At 33.3% G+C, this 17,964-nt stretch overlaps 1 protein-coding gene across 9 annotated transcripts in view; it reads right to left on the reverse strand.

The window, feature by feature from the left end:
* The window catches only part of PARP4 (poly(ADP-ribose) polymerase family member 4), a 123,104-nt gene that overhangs the window by 54,596 nt on the left and 50,544 nt on the right, over positions 1 to 17,964 (reverse strand). For all 9 annotated transcript variants that reach the window (XM_074303726.1, XM_074303723.1, XM_074303721.1 and 6 more), the window contains 7 exons: positions 11,234 to 11,365; positions 10,891 to 10,977; positions 8,863 to 9,027; positions 8,150 to 8,196; positions 7,490 to 7,568; positions 6,894 to 7,031; positions 1,759 to 1,954 (listed from right to left, as the gene is read on the reverse strand). In XM_074303726.1, the coding sequence (XP_074159827.1) occupies positions 1,759 to 1,954; positions 6,894 to 7,031; positions 7,490 to 7,568; positions 8,150 to 8,196; positions 8,863 to 9,027; positions 10,891 to 10,977; positions 11,234 to 11,365 (844 nt within the window). The remainder of the gene's footprint in view (positions 1 to 1,758; positions 1,955 to 6,893; positions 7,032 to 7,489; positions 7,569 to 8,149; positions 8,197 to 8,862; positions 9,028 to 10,890; positions 10,978 to 11,233; positions 11,366 to 17,964) is intronic.

Below are 17,964 nucleotides of genomic sequence, written 5' to 3' on the forward strand. Positions count from 1 at the left end.
TAATCATTCTCTGGGAGGTGGTTTCTTGGGAAGCTTCTGGAGGCAGCTTTGGCTTCAGTTCAGTTTCAATAATGACCTCGAATGCATCCAGGAATTAAAGTACAAATCCTTTATTGTCTCTTCCAAAATCTTATCTCTTTCACTTGGGGCTCAGCTAGTTTTCTGGAGGCCTTCCTCTCTCCTTGGTTCCCGAGAGCTCTAGTTCTTTCTTCAGCTAGTCCTTTGTCTCTGCCAGCTTCTGCCTCTTGTCCTCCCAATGTCTCCATCCAGCACAAAGGTGGAAGTGAGAATGAATCTTGACTTCTCCTCCCAGAGAGTGGGCTTGTGGATGAGCTAGTGAATCTCCTGGAAGTCCATGAGTGGGCTTTTCTTTTAGACTTGAGAATCTCCTGGAGCTTCCAGTGGGCTTGTTCTTTTATATACTCTTTTAAAGGTGTGAACTCTGAATTAGAGAACTGTTAAGTACCATGCTAAATTAGACAACCCACTCAGCACCTTGTAAGAATCCTAACACCCTAGCATTGATATTATTTAGCCAATGGTGAGGTTCAGGAGAAGATTTAACAGAGCCTTTTTTTTAGAATGGGATGGGCACATGGATTGAGAGAGCACTGAGCTTCATTCTTTCCTATATCATGTGTTTTGACTCTTCTTTACAATCAGTGCCTGATCTTCTTTCTCTTGTGTTTTGGGCCAGAACTCTGAAACAAGGATTCTTACAAGGTGTTAAGTCAGTGGAATCAATAAAGACAATGATTCAGTATGATTGATTTAATCTTACAACAAATAATTGTTTCCTAGTGATATAATTAGTTTATACTCAGTATAGAGCATATAAGCTGGGAGTCTCAGCCAGATTCATTCAGAGGCAGATAAGCAGACTGAAAGCTGAAGTACAAGTCCTTGGACTCAAGACTCATTCATTCCATCTCATACCCTGTGGCAGCAGGGTTCTCCTCCTGCATTTTCTCCACTGAAACCAAGACTCTGGAAGGCCTTTAAGAAAGCTACCCTGGGGCCCCAAGACAAGACTTTGAAAAAGGATTGATAAAGGATTTGGACTTTAACACCTGGCTATTCTTGTGGTGATTAATCTGCTGAAAAGAAGGCTTTCCAGAAAACCAAACCAAGAACATTACACTCTTATGATTCTTTGACTGTCCCCACCTGGTGTAAAAGGTTTTTACATATCTTTTAATAGAATAAATTCTTCAAACAGAACTATAATTTCACAGTGTGTCCAGGGGTTTCTAACCTTTTTTTATGTCATGCACCTTCTGGCAGTCTGGAGAAACCTATCAAGCCCTTCTTTTGAATAATGTTTTTAAATAATGGAAGGAAACACTAAATTTAAATTAGAAGTTGGTAAAAATAAAAATGATTTTTCTTTTTCCCATTTAAGTTCATAGGCCTTTAAATTAATCTACAGACCCAAGTTAAAAATCCCTGTGATAGAGACTCAGAGAATTCCAGAGTTGGAATTGATCAGAATGATCATCTAATTCACATATTCCTAGACAGGAAGTTTTTCTACAATATACTCCACATACAACATGCTCCTGTTTCCAGTTAAGATCTCCAATAAAAAAATACTCACTATCTCTTGAAATAGCACACTACATACTTTCTGATAACTTAATACTTGGGCAATTTTCCCTTGTGAATTTACTTGTCAAGGTAATTCATGTCCTTTTTATTCTTTTATCTTTTAAAGTTAATTTTAGAATGTCACAGTGTCAGAAATAACAGAAAACTTACTTGTGCCAAACTTGATAATATTTACTTTTTGCTTCTCTTGGACAAGAGACAGAGCATGTAAGGCAATTTGCTTTGCTTGCAGTAATATTGAGCCCTCCATAGAATTGGAACAATCCAGACAAATAATAACTTCATTAGTATAGGCCTTTTCAGGTAGTGCAATGCTAAAATCTGGATGGAATACAAGCATGCAGGCCTAGAAGGAAAAAGGAGACAATGGCTAGAAAGTGGCAAATTCATCTTATAACTTCAACTGGAAATGAAAAAGTCTTTATTATGAAATTATTTTATTATTAAATTAATAATGGATTATTAAATTGTATCCATGTTTTTCTCCTTATTTCCTCATTTAAGGACAAGCTTCTGTAAAAAGTCAGTCTCTGAAGGACATGATTGATGAGTGAGATTGCCCTAGCCCTTAAGGAATATATTCTACAATCTTGGGCAGGATTTCACCCAACTAGGAGGCCTAATTTCTATTAAGAATGTAAACAGAATCTAATTGGGGAAAAGTTCTTACTCCAGAAGAAATGGGATTCTGTCCTTGGACCCCTCCATTAGAGTTTAGAGTGATCCAGCTCATGAAAGAGAAAACCAATTAAGAGTGGTCTGAATGGAGATAAATTTCTCTGATCAGATTGCTGGAGGCAGATGAGTCTCATGATCAACCAGTGTTCTCAGCAGAAGGAGCTGAAGACTGCTACCCTACATTTTCATTAAATGTCCCCACTAAGGGTTGATTTCCTCTTGTCAGAAGCATTCCTTTTTACAAAGGCATTTAAGTCATTCAATGTTTCCATCGGTTTGTGTTTGGTTACTTAGAGAAACTACTGACCATCAATTTATTGACTGCAAGCTACCTTAATGAATAAATTGACTAATTATCCATAAAATCTATCTCTTGGGTTTCCCAACCATTAAAGTTATGACTTTCAATTGGTCTTTCATTCAAAAATGAAAATAATTTTTACTTTGCTAATTGAAGAATAAAATTTAATTTTAAAAGACCAAGAGAATTCCAGTTTTAAGTTCCAAAATGAAGAAGACAAAATTAAGCTGAGCAACATAAAAAGGGAATAGGATTACACAGTAAAATAGAGTGCGGTGACCCAAACCAGGAGAACAATTTATGCAATAACAATGTGAGAAATTAATTGTTTCTCTCATATTTAATAATTAACTATTGAATAGAGACCAAGGTTTTTCCCCTTTTCTACTTCCTTATCCAGAAATCAACCAGTGGCAAAGATCTAAAAAGACAATTAAGAGAAGCTCTTAAGTTTGGGCTCCTCGGTATATACCTACTCAGTGTTTGCTCAGAAAGATGTGGGGGAAATGTAGACAGATAAGGAAATAGATTAGTCAATGGATAATATGGGTCACCTACCCCCAAACCCTCGTTTTAATACAGCCCACTTTTCATTATTTCATTCTCTTGTTGACCCATGAAAGTTGATTTTTAAAAAAAATTATATTATAATTATATATACACATATATGTGCATATATATATGTAAAATATATATAGATCTGGACCTGATATTTCTATTGAGCAGATTAGCCCAGGATTACTCCCAGTAGCTCAAACTTAAGTGGTCTCATTCAACTGGAAATCTAGGCCTGGGGGCAGTGAAAGAATTGAAGGAATCTCATTCAATGGAAGCCCTACCCTGAGACCACATAAAGTGACTATTTTGAGCTCCAAATCTTTGCAGAAATCTGAAATAAGAATTATGCTTTGCCAACAAAGCTCTATTCTTGGCAAAGCTGCTTACCAAGACTCCTACCTGTTGTGAAAAGACCATGATAATCTTTGTTATTTCTCTGTCAGGACCTCTTGCCACTAAGGAATCTGTCTTCCTAGCAAAGCTGGCTTCTCAGTGCCAATAAACTTCCCTTTTGGCAGCATTCAGACTTTTCGAGTTGGTGAATTCTTTCACATTGGACCTGCCCATCTAGGGGATTCCTACTCCAATTTTCACAACTCTCTGCACTGCCACTAACCACATCAATATAGATTGGTTTTTATTTTTGTTTTTGAATTTTCCTTTGTATCCCTATCAATTTCCACAGCCCATGGCAATGTTTAAGAAATAGTAAATGTCTAACAAATGTTTAATAAATGCTTGTTCAATACTGTATGAGGATATATTCTGATGGAAGTGGAAATCTTCAACATAAAGAAGATCCAACTCACTTCCAGTTGATCAATGATGGACAGAGGTAGCTACACCCAGAGAAGGAACACTGGGAAGTGAATGTAAATTGTTAGCACTAATATCTGTCTGCCCAGATTACATGTACCTTCGGAATCTAATACTTAATGTGCAACAAGAAAATGGTATTTACACACATGTATTGTATCTAGGTTATATTGTAACACATGTAAAATGTATGGGATTGCCTGTCATCGGGGAGAGGGAGTAGGGGGGGGATAATATGGAAAAATGAATACAAGGGATAATATTATAAAAAATATATATAATACAAAAAAAAATAAATGCTTGTTGATGGATTGATAAATAATGGAATTTTAGTGTGCTGTAAGAAATGTTGAATAATTCACAGAAAACCTGGGAAAATATACAAATTGTGGCAGAGGAAAACAAGTAGAACCAGGAAAACAATAGATACAATGACTAATATTATAAATAAAAAGAAGCCAAGTGCTGTGTAATTACAATGTCCTGTCTTGGCTTACAAGAAGAGATATATAGAAACCAGACTCTTTTCCTTGAAGAAATGTGGGAGTATGGATAGAGAATCCGGCATTTTCTGCCACACATGGTTGTTAGGTACAGTGGTATTATTACTGAACTGCTTTTCTTTATTACAAAAGAAGACTCATAGGGTAGATATCTCCAGAAATCACTATGATCTGAAAACAAAAGTTATCAATAAAACTTAAAAAAAATTAAGTAAGGGAGTTCAGTTAGATGGTCTGTTAAGTTCCCATCTTGTTTGAAAACCTCGTCATTTACTTAAGCACTATGACAGGAGTTCCTTGATATCTTGAAGAATAAGGGACAACTGTCTAATATGTTAAATGACAAAGAAACCACCCAAAAAACAAAAGGAACCCTTTGCAATTTCTCCTTCAAGATCAAGAGTCCTCCATAATCATACTGAATTTCAGAACTAGAAAGTACTTTAGAAATCATTGAGTCAGAGGAACTAGTTACAAAATTCAGAACTGAAAAGGATCTAATCAATCACCTCATCTTTTATAGCTTAGGAAAAATGAGACTTAAAAGTTAATCTGACTCTTTCATATTATAAATAATAGAATTTGATTAAATTCAGGAGAACATATATTTATTAAATGCTTACTATTTGCAAAACTGTGATAGGTAGTGCAAATACAAAGACAAAAGTTCCTGCTTCCAAGGAGCTGAAAATTCTCTGACATTCTGGGAGCAAAATGATACCCAGAGATACATATCTAATGGCAGAGACAGTATCTGGATCCAAAACTAAAATGTGTTCTGTCACAGAAATTAAGTGAGCACCTTTATACGAAGATAAATTAAAGATGGGAAGGCACCTTGGAAGCCATCCAATCCAATGTCCTCATTTTATAGATGAGGTCACTAAAACTCAGAATTTTTAATAACTTGCTTCTGATCAAATATGGAATAAAGAGAAGATCTGGGAGATGAATCTAGGTCCTTTGACTTCATGCTTCATACCTAATTTTTTCCCTCTCTTTCTTCAATGAAGGTCAATACTAAAATCAAAAAAGTTAGGCAGAGCTAATATATAATTAGGTTATATATAATTACATATGATAAGAAGTCACTAATATTCTTCTATTTTATAGGCTTAGTAACTTAGAAGAATGCCACAGATATAGTGCATTTTATTTTTTTAAAAACTCATTTGTAAATAAATACTTTTAAATTTTAAAAGTTTTTTTTAAAAATCACCTAACACAAATCTCCCATGTTATCTTTGTGGGTTAAATGGTGAAATTGGGGCTTGAGTATAAGATAGTAAGATGTATTTAAATAGTTACATCCAAAGAATGTTAACTCCTACATCATTGTCAGTCTAGATAAAGGCCTCTATGGGGAGACCACAAAGCTCAGTGCTTGACTCAGATTCCTGTCAGTGACTTGTCAATCATAAGCATCAAATATTTATCAATTTTGCAAATAATACAAAACCTAAAGATATAGCCAACAATAGGGGACAGAAGAAAGATTCAAAATTATCTCAACAAGTTAGAAAATTGAGAAGCAGAAATTTGCCACAAATAAGAATCCTGTGATAAAAGTTACTGAGAGCCAGCAACCCCAATGTTCTACACCATTTGTTTCTGCTAATTTTAGGGCTTGATGGCAGAGAAACTTGTATTCTTCATGACAGGAGTCAATCTCAAAGATCAAAGGAGTGGCAAGATGTTGTCAATAATTCTAGAATAATAGAGCCATGGCAGGTGTGTGCATGTGTATGTGTGTGTGTATATGTGCATAGTATGTGTATATACAGAAAGAGAAATAGAGACAGAAAGAGAAATGAGACACATAGAGAAAACCAAACAATTTAGCTATTTAAATAAAAAAGAAGCAGAAACAAAAAGACAGATTTGCCTTGTTTGAAAGGAATGAATTAAATATTTGTTATATAGCATAATTATCTGGAAGTGCAAAGAAGTGGGACATTAGAAGAAATATTGGTAATGAAAAAACCAAAAGTTATAAATAAAAGCTTATTCTGAAAAAGAAGATAAAATAACAATTCTAAAAAAATTTAAAAATAATTTGAAAAAAAAAAAGGCCAGATTGGATTAAAGGTAAGGTAGTATATAACACATTATAACAAGAATATCATACCTATGTGAAAATCATTAACTTGAAATGGAAATATGGTGGGCCGTATTTGGGTGAGGATCAATGGAAAGAGAAACAAGAAGTATTGTAGGGAGAATTTAATCCTTTATACAAAACCATACAATTAATACTCAAAATATTGTTCAGCAAACACATGATTGTCAATTTTATAAAGTTGATGGATCTGTCTTAGTGAAAAATGACAATGGATTCAAATGAAACTAGAATGCATATAAGTCATGTTTTTTTTTTTTAAACAGTTACATTGGATGATAATTTTTTTTTCAAATAAAAAGAAATTTACCTCACTTTCCTTGTTTGGGTGCTTTTCAACCCACATTCTTGGGAGATAAACCTCTCCTATGTAGATCTGGAGAGAGAAGCCTTTGCTGTCTAAGGTACTGTTATCCAAAGTGCTGATTACAGCTTTGCAATCTGTTTTCTATACAACAAAAGAAAAATATAATATTTGATTTAATTGAATATGTCCATTTTGTCACTCATTGCAGCATAACATCATTTTCAAAGCATAGTTTAAAGGAAAGCAAAAAAATTAATGCTAAAGTTATAGGTTTCTGATCACTTGAAAACTATGAATTCTTAGGGTAAGACTTTCATTTCAGTCATTTTCATGTATTTCATGAAATTCAAAATTTGTATCTCTCTACAAAGCCAAGCCAAACCAAAGTAAAAAAATAACACTTCTACTGAAGTCATTAGGTATGTAGATTAATCTGGTTCAGAATATAATTGATAGTCACATTTTTAAAAATCTTATAAATCTTACAATTTAAAAAACCTTACAAATGAGCCTCACTAATGATAACATTGATAAGATATTTTTACAAGTATGAAATTAATTTAAATATAGATAATAAAGTTTTTAAAAGACTTACATACCTTTACTTTGAGTTTATGTGTATCACTGTTAATTAGCTCAATTAAATGTGGCATCTCAATTGATATATTTAAGGAGAATCTATCAAATATAAAGAAAAAAGGATTTCAATTTAATAGAGATACAATGCTTTCCTTCACATATGCTATATTTCAAATAGAAGTTGCTACTCAGATTTTATATGCTAGCAACTTGTGCTAGCATAATTATCTTATATTTGTTCTGAATATACTGATATGTGCAGTTGTCTCCTCTATTGATTAAGTTTCTTAAGGAAGGGATTGTTTCATTTTTGTTTTTGTATCACTAAAGATACAGTGCTTAGCACCTAATAAGTGTTTAATAAATGTTTCTGGATTGATCACACCCTCTATGAAGAGGGTAAGCTATCTCCCAAATTGCATACTCTTTTTCATTACTCTGTCAGAAGCCTAATCAGCTAAATTGCATCTCCTTTACAGAAAATTATATGATTCCCTCCATATGAAAGTATTTTCTCTCCCTTAAAATTTTGCCAGAACACTTTGAAGCTCTTCTTTGTTTCTATGACACTGTTCCTTCTATTAAATATAGTGTATTTCAAAAGGAACTTTAAAATATGAAACTAATGTCCACTAAAATCAGTCACTGAAAAATTAAGACTTTATATTTTAGATACTTACTGTTGATGCATTCCAACTTCCTTAATACAAACCTTCTCTACTGTATCCTGTCAAAAATAAGAATATGATCATATATCCATTTTCAGGGTACACCTAATACAATGACTGGTATATTAAAAAATGGTAAGTCATCGTCACATCAAGTAAACTGCTAGCAATATGAATAATGTTGTAAGTTTTCAACTTTGCACATCTGTAAATGTCATGCATTTTTCTCTTGTGGAATAAGAGTCACTATCAAACTAATTTTTGAGTAATATTACTCAGAAAGGTTAATGAAATAACAACAGTTAACATTTGCATAGAGCTTACCAAATACTTTACAATTATTATCTCACTTGATACTCACCACAACTCTGGGAGGTGGATGCTATTATTCACTCTATTTTACAGATAAAGAAACTGAGGAACACAAGTTAAGTGACTTGCCCAGAGCCACAGAGCTATTAAATATCTTAGGCAGGGATTTGAAATCAGGTCCACCTGACTCCAGGCCTGATGTTCTCTCTGCTGTGCCATCCTAACTGCCTCTAATTGCTACTGATATTCAAAAAAGGGCAACTGAAAATAATTTTTTCTCATTTTTCTAAATGACATGTATACCAAGTTCTGTTATCTTTAGGAAACATTACCTATTTATATCTCAAGGACATTTTTAAGAGCTATAACTTCAAAGAAAATATCACTTAAAACGTTAAGTTAAATATACAAACCTGCAAGTTTTCATTTAAAGCTTTGTCCTGTTGCCACGGTGCTACACTAGCAGGCATGAAGAAGTTGGCACATCCATGATGAAAACTGAGCTCAGTAATATAGGTAATTTTGATAAGAACTTTGGCCTGTGGTGGTAAGTTTCCAATACTCACTGTAAAGACATCCTGAAATGGAAACATTATTCACTTTGCAAACCAAAGACCTAATCCAAATTCTTTATTTAATAATGTGCAAACCAAAGAGCTAATCCAAATTCATTATTTAATAATGTTCTACATTAATAATCAATTCAAACAATTAAGACATCAAGCTTCTGAAAAACACTTCCTAGGAAAATGGGGATAGTGTTTAAGTTTATTTTGAAAATTCAAAATTTTGCTGAGGTTAGCACTTCTTCCACTAATTTAAACTTTGATTTTTCTTTACCTTGGTAAGGGAATTAATTGTAACCGAAAAATTCATCACCTCCAATATAGTGTAGAAGTAAGTCTTTCTGAATTTAGACAGGCTGGCTCTTAGATAACACAAAGATTATTAATCTCTATGCCCCTATGTGAAATAGGGACTTAGTAGGACCTGCCAAAACTTCTCTACCAAATGGCTACATTAATCCTTACAGTTTTTTTAACCTAGATCAAGACCTTGTTCTGACTGTTAGTGAACCTAGTTACTGTATTTTTCTGCTACAGAGAATCTTCATACTCAAAGTTTCCAATCAACCATTGGACAAATTTCTATTTGTGAAGCCTGATGAAAATATATTCCTGCTGCTCAATAACACTAATCTTTCTTTTCCTTTGGGTAAAGATTCACCTCCCCCAAATTGTATCGCAGTTAAGAACTCTGCTTATGAAGTAAAAATTCACTGACTTTCATTCTCTGTAGCCATAGACTATAATTATTTTGTGCTTCCAGTTACCCTGTCTTTTGTCATCTCACAATAATTAACTACCCCACAATAGGGGAAAACAATTATAAAATTTCTGATTCTCTTACAATCTCTCTAACAATCTTGTTTGGCTTTATCATCATCTCTTTATCAGAGACTCTTGGTCCAGACCAGTGATTTCACTGGGACAATTTAAAGAATTCCATAGTGGACCTTAAGAGAGAAAAATGGAAAACTCCTCTGCCAACCATTGTCTTTGTGGCTCACCATAGAGTGCTGAGAGGTGAAGACCTTTTCCATGGGTTTCTAGAAGTGTGTGTCAGAAGTGGCTTCTGAACATAGATCTTTTTGACTATAATGCCAACCCTCTTTCCATTATTTATTACCTTTCAGAAACTTGACCAATAAAAAATTACTTCTTCTGAACTAAAATTTTCTGTTTGTTTTTCATCCATTCATCTTAGCACAAAGTCACATGAGTGGACATAAGGATGGAGTTGTCATATTGATTTCAATCAACACTAAAAACTTAGTTATTAAGTTAAATTGTCTATATCCTAACATCTTAAACTATGATTTAAGACCTCATATGGCAACTCATAACTGAAGGTGGAGGTTGTGAAATTGTGGTTATTAGGAAATGTTTGATTATATAACTATTTTATATATTTACATAACCAGGGTCACATAACAATTTCTAGGACAAAAATGGATTACAAGTGGGAAAAGTTTAAAAAAGTCCTGGTCTATGTAACAAAAACACATTTCTCTTATTTTTAATTTAGCATTCCAAAAACAACAATTTGATATTATCTTGTAACTCCCTTCTCATTCTTTTGGAAAGTTGATGGGGTTTAAACCCAAAATAATATTAAATCATGTAAGATAAGAAGGAATTCATTAGAGTCACAGACTACATTTGTTAATTAGTACAGAGCTGCAGATAACATGCCAAAAGGGCACTGGAAATGCTAAATTCTTAGGCAAGGTTTCTCTCTGATAACAGAAAATAAGATTTTTTCAATCTAAATATTTTTGATTCTTACTTTATAGTAGGTATTATATATTTTAAAGGATTTAACTTTTTTTTGCATTTTTGATTAATGTGGCAACCTAACAAATTAATAGCATGCCATACAGGACTATCTTGATCCATCAAGTAAGCTCCATGGCCTTGACTGATGGCTTCTCTGTACTCCTGATGGGCTTCTTTCTTTTCCTTGACCTAAGAAAAAAAGCATTTAAAAAAGTTATGACAAATATGATAACTGCATTATTTCATGTAGTAGAGTTAACTGTTCAAACTCAAATATTAGAAATGTTTATTTCAGAAATGAATAGAATGTGAAATGAATGTAAACTTGAAAAGCAAGCCAATATGTATAAAATCACTACTCAGAAGCCCATCACACTGGATAAATTTAAAAAAGGTGTGTCTGCAGAGAAAGCAGGACAAGAGAGTGTAATTTATTATTCTTTACCTCTCCTATTATATGCTTGCCATTGATGAAAGCTTCAAACCCACACACTGCTGCTTTGTCATCCAAGGGAAAAAGATATTTTGTTTCAATCGGCAGATCACTCTTATTGGTATATGCTTGAAAAACAATTATCTAGAAATAGAACAAAATCCATTTTGTTAATGAAATGCTTTTAAAAATTATTTTTTTGAAAAGTGGCCAACACAAACTGTTCATATTTGGGGGGTTAAATTCTGCAGGTGTTCGTTCTAATAAGTGTTTTAGTTTTCTCATAAGTGCCTACAGTCATAATGCAGAACCTGAACCACATACAAAAATGCAGTCTGTTTTAACTTTAAGGAGTTGGTGCTTACCTGAAAAAAGCATGGTTTATCCTCATAAAGCTAATACAATGTTTAAAAAAATTTGCTAGAACTTTATAGTTGCTGCAAGTGTAGTGTTCTCTGATCATCCTGACCCCACTGCTGATTGATTAACAGGAAAGATTTGCCCTGCTCTCTTTCTGATTTGAGCTACTTTCACTCTTTCATGGCAGGTCAGTACTCTGTATCATTACCATATTGGTGTTGGACTTAATACAAACACATAATTGACTTTAGCTCTATTACAACTAAGAACTCCTTCATTATACACGGCAACAACAAGACTATACAATGATCAATTCTGATGGATGTGACTCTCTTCAACAATGAGAGAATTCAAACCAGTTCCACTTGTGAAGTGATGATGAGAGCCACCTATATCCAGGAAGAGAACTGTGGGAGCTGACCACAACATAGCATTCTCACTCTCTCTGTTGTTATTTGCTTATGTTTTGTTTTCTTTCTCAGGTTTTTTTTTCCCCTTCTTGATCGCATTTTTCTTGTGCAGCAAAATAATTGTATAAATATGTATACATATATTGGGTTTAACATATGTTAACATTTAATATGTATTGGACTACCTGCCATCTAGAGAAGGGGCTGGGAGGAAGGAGGGGAAAATTTGGAACAGAAGGTTTTGCAAGGGTAAGTGTTGAAAAATTATTTATGCATATGTTTTGTAAATAAAAAGCTTTAATTTAAAAACAAAAAACAACTAAGAACTCCTGAACTCAAGTGATTTACTAGGCTTAGTTGCAAGGATTATAGGTATGCTACCATCATGCTCAGCTTGATTTTCTTTTTCACAAGGGGAGGTTAAATATAGAAGTGGTAGGAAATATTTAGAAATGACAGTGAAAATTAAAAACTAAAGCTTGACTTTTTTTTTAACTTAAGAAAAAGGATTATAAAGGATTCTGGGTTCAGTTCTGCCACTTGCTAGAACTGCTGTGAACTGGTCAAGTTAATTCATATATCTGAGGATTCACATATCTAAAAAATAATAATCTTAGATTAGATGAGCTTTAAGGTTCTAACTTGAATTTCTACCATCCTATATATTGTTTATGCTTACTTTTTACTTTATATGTCATATATATATATCTTAAATCCTATACATATTTTCATCTTAATTTGAAGTTTATCTAATGTTAATGAATCTAGAACTGCTATCTATTTTTCAAGGCATTTGTTTTAAAGATTTAAGTCATAGAAATTATTTTTTTAAAGCAATGAAACTTCAAGCATTAAATTTGTAATTGCCAAATTTATATGTACATATATCAAATATGTGACAAATGATAAGGAGGAAAATTTTATATTGTTTTATAGTCAAATATCTCTATTAAGGGGAAGTAAAGCATTAAAATATAACAAAAACAGATAACACAAGTGAGCTTTTATAATAAACAAGTGAGGAATTGTAATAAAATTCTTATTTCATATTATTGTTGCTCATAATCTAGTTATTGTGGAAATAAATAGCATTTTTTTAAACTGCATATGTAATTTCATTGAGGAAACCCAAAAACCACATAGCAGTACTGTGAATTTTTTTTATATCCATAATTCTAACTCTATTAAGAAGTATTGTAAAATAGCTCCTATGGAACTCTAAAAGATAGAATTGTAGAATTCCTCATACTATGGTTTGAAAAATCCTGGACTAAAGCATCAAATATCAAGACGTGAGATGATAAGAGTACATATGGCTTTCATTAATGGGTTCAGGTTACCAAGTCTGCACAAACTACATTAGGAGTACAGAATGAACAGGTAGATGTCGTGGCTGAACTGCCATCCTTGATCCTTGGAAACTTATAAAGGTCAAAAAATATGAGAGGGAAGTTTTCCCCCCTCCTTTTTGTCTTTTTAAATAGTATTTTATTTTTTTCTTAGAACATGTAAAGACAAATTTTAACATCCATTTAAAAATTTTGAGTTCCAAATTTTCTCCCTTTCTTTTTCACTTTCCCCTCCCTAAGACAATAAGCAATTTGACATAGCTTATATAAGCACAACCATGTGGACATGGCTCTTTTCAACAATGAGATGATTTTTTAAAAATTAAAAAATAAATTAAGTAAAACTAATAGGTTTTGATTCGCATTTAGACTCTATCAGTTCTTTGGATGTGAACAATAATTTTCCTAATAAGATATTTGGAATTGTTTTAGATCATTGTATTGCTGAGAATAGCAAAGTCATTCATAGTTGATCATTGTACAACATAGCTGCTATCTTGTACAATTGTCTCCTAGTTCTGCTTACTTCACTTTGCATCAGTTCATATAAATCTTTCCAAGTTTTTCTGAAATTGCCTGCTCATCATTTTTTTCAGCACAATAATATTCCATTACATTAAATACAACAACTTGTTCAGCCATTTCTCAATTGATGGGCATTCTCTCAATTTCTAATTCTTTGCCACCAGTGATATAGAGCCACTATAAATAATTTTGTATATGCTTTTTTTTTTTTTTTTTTTTTTTTTTTTTTTGTCTGAGAGTAGATTTGAACAGAGGTCCTCCTTCCTGACTTCAGGGCTGGTGCTCAATCAGTTGCACTACCTAGCTGCCCCTTCTATTCCCTTTTATACCACATTTTATACATGAAACTGAGGCAAACAGGGTCAAGTAACTTGCCTAGGTTACACAGCTAATAAGTGTCTGAAGTGAAATTTGAACTCAGGTCTTCCTGATGCCTGGCCCAGCATTCTATCCATTATGACACTTGGCTGTCTTGATACCACTGGTAGGCATATATAAAACAAAAAACTTGAATATGAGGTGGAGCCACATACATAAAAATATTTCTAGAAGAATTTTCTGTAGTAGCAAAGTACTGGAAGGAAAGCAAAAACTATCTTTTGACTTTTTCTGTATCTTTAACACAACTCATACTAGGTGCTTGGTAAATATTTATTGACTGATTGATTAAAAAGATATGCCCAGGGGGTAGCTAGGTGGCGCAGTGGATAGAGCACCAGCCCTGAAGTCAGGAGGACCTGAATTCAAATCTGACCTCAGACATTTAACACTTCCTGGCTGTGTGACCTTGAGCAAGTCACTTAATCCCAATTGCCTCAGCAAAAAAAAAAAAAAAAAAAAGAAAAAGAAAGGATATGCCCATTGACTTGCAAATTGGTAAACAAATTATGGCATATATTATTGTGCTATATGCTATGATAAATATAAAAAATTAGAGAAATTTTGGCGTACTTGTATGAATTGATAGAAAATGAAGTAAAATCAGAGTTAGAAGAAGAATGATTTATCAAATGACTAAAATATGATCAAGTAAAACAATATTGAAATACTTCAGAAGTTTGATTGTTGCAGTGGCCTATCAGAACTCCAGAGGACTGATGGTAAAATATGTCTCCTACCTTTTGGCAGAGAAGTAATGAATTAGAGGTCTGGAAAAGGGAATAATTTCCAGACTTGGCCAATATGGTGATTTATTTTGCTTTCCACACTTATCTGTTACAATGAAGGATTTATTTAGCAAATGAATAATTGGGGAGTGAAAGGGATAGATGGAAAAAAAGAAAGGAACATTAATAAAAGCTTCTTTTTGAAAGTAATTGGGATAAAAGCTTTTTATTTTTTTAAAAAGAAAAGAAAGCTTCATGGGGAAAGAGGAGAAAAACATTCCAGCTATAATTTTATAATTTGTGATGAGAGATATCACACGATTTACTTGAGATGGGAAAACATGATTTGGATTTTCAAAAAGAGAAAAAATCTAGAGGGCTCCAAACAAAAGCAAACTGATTCACTATCTGAATCACAGTTAATCCTTACTAAGAATAACTATAGATTACCCAATTTCCAGATTATACTACTTCCAGTAGTTGATACATTTGATACACTCATGTTGCTTTTCCTGATATTCATCCTTATATTGTACTCATATCAAAAAAAAAAATTTATCCTTGAGCTGTATATAACACATCTGCTTTGCTAACCATTCACAACTGGATTTGATGTAGTTGTCCTATTTTGTGTATTTCTTTTACATATGTATTCATGTTACTGTGTGCTTGATTATAAGCTAAAAAAAAAAAAGGTCAAGAATTATAACTGTGTGGTCCTCTTAATTTGTTACTTGATAATTTTGTTTTTTAATAATGATAGAAAAAGGTACTTTTGCTGGGATAGAAATTGTATTAATATCCAATGATGTAACAAGGCTATTTGAAAAAGAGTTTGGCATCTTAGTCCCTTTCATTTCAGAATAAGACTTATATCCTTGGCAGAAGCCATGAAATTAATAAGATACAAATACTGATCTCATTCCAAGAAGAAATATTTCCAACTCAAGAGTAAAAATGAACAAGGAAAGTACCAAATCAAAACTATGTAGACTTCTGTTTGTGGGTCAAGGACACTCTATGGGCTAAAAGCCCAGCCATAAATTCAACTAAAAGACTTTTTGTTTTGTTTTAAAGTATGAATAATTTTCTCTACTGAAGTTATTTTTACAATGTCTCATTATGACATGAAGGTGACCCTGGATTTTTGAAGGTGATAACAACAACAGAGTACAAATACTCGTAAGTCCTTCCATGCTGGAAAAACTGAGTCTAGCAAGGGTCTAGGTGTTTGACATCTGAAGTCAAGTGTAGCTAAGTTTAGAAAGATACGTTACTAGCCTGGTCACCAATTTTTCAGCATGGCAACTCTCAAAAGGTCATCAATTAGACTATAGAGGTGCTGAATGGTGATAAATAGTTCTCTAATTCAGTACATGTACTTAGTACTTACTATAGTTCTACAAGATTCACACCTATGATAATGTAATTATAAGAGAGCATATAAGCTGGGACAAACTCAGCCAGAGTCAGAGCCAGAGAAGACAGAAGGCTGGAGGCAGGAGCATAAGCCTCAGACTCAGAGAGACATTCCATCTTTGATCAGGCTCCTGGGTGGCTCTCCTTCCTATACTTTGAGAAAGACTGGTACAGACTCAGAGGGACTAAGAGACAGATTCATTCCAAAGTCCACCTTTGTGGTGGCTAGAGGCTGAAGGGGTAAGTGAGTGCCCGGGACACACAGCTGGGAAGTGTTAAGTGTCTAAGATCAGATTTGAATTCAGGTCCTTCTGACTTCAGGGCTGGTGCTCTATCTCCTGACTTCAGGGCTGGTGCTCTATCCACTGAGCTACTTAGCCACCCCTATTTACTGCCCTAATAACAATAAAGTTCTTAGGAGTTACAAGTAACATTTTCCTATGTAGGAATGTCAACAATTTACTCCTATTGTATCCTTTCTTTTATGTTTACCTTTTTATATATCTCTTTAATCTTGTTTTTGACAATCAGATTTTCTATTCATCTCTGGTCTTTTCATCAAGAATGTTCAAAAAATCTTCTGTTTCACAGAATATCCATTTGCCCTCTGAATTATAATCAGTTTTGCTAGATATGTCATTTTTGGTTGTATTGCTAGCTTTTTTACCCTCTGGAATATCACCTTCCAGGCCCTCTGATCTTTAATATAGAAAATGATAAATCCTAACTGTGGTTCCTTGTGGTAATCCTTGATTTCTTTCTTTCTATTTGCTAGCGATATTTTCTCCTTGATTTGGGAGGTCTGGAATTTGGTCTGAGAGTTTTCCCTTTAAAGGGTAATTGCTAGATTCTTTCAATTTCCATTTTATTATCTGGTTCTAAAATATGAGGGCAATTTTTGTTGATAATTTCTTGAAAGATGATTTCTTGGCTCTTTTTTTTTTTTTTTTTTTTGATCATGGCTTCCTTTCTGATGGTCCAATAATTATCTTTCCTAAATCCTTTTTTCCCAGGTTATTTGTTTTTTCCAATGAGATCTTTCATATTTTCTTATATTTTTTCATTCTTTTGATTTTGTTTTATTATTTCTTTATGTCAAATCATTTCCACTTGCCCAATTCTAATCAGTAAGTTTTTGAACCTCCTTTACAAAACTACTGACTCTCTTTTCATGATTTTCTAGTATCACATTCTTTTCCCAATTTTTCCTCTATTTCTGAAATTTTGATTTTTAAAATCTTTCTGGATCTCTCCAAGAATTCCTTTTGGCCCTGAGACCAATTCATTTTTTTTGACATTTTGCATGTAGCTGTTTTGACAGTTTTGTCCTTCTGAGTTTGTGCTTTAATCTTTTCAAAGTAACTTTCTTTATTGTTGTCTTTTCATTTTTTTCAGCCTATTTCTTGACTTTTAGCTAAACTGAGATCTTACTGAGTGTTGGAAGGCCCAATCTTCAGATTTTACATCATGTTGTTTTCAGATTCTAGTTCTTATGGTTTGCAAAATTTTAGTTCTTTCAAGGTAGTATGATCTAATAAGATATGTGGTCACTCCTCCCCTGGCCTATCTTCTAG

The sequence above is a fragment of the Sminthopsis crassicaudata genome, chromosome 3, assembly GCF_048593235.1.
Source record: "Sminthopsis crassicaudata isolate SCR6 chromosome 3, ASM4859323v1, whole genome shotgun sequence".
Taxonomy (NCBI): Eukaryota; Metazoa; Chordata; class Mammalia; order Dasyuromorphia; family Dasyuridae; genus Sminthopsis; species Sminthopsis crassicaudata.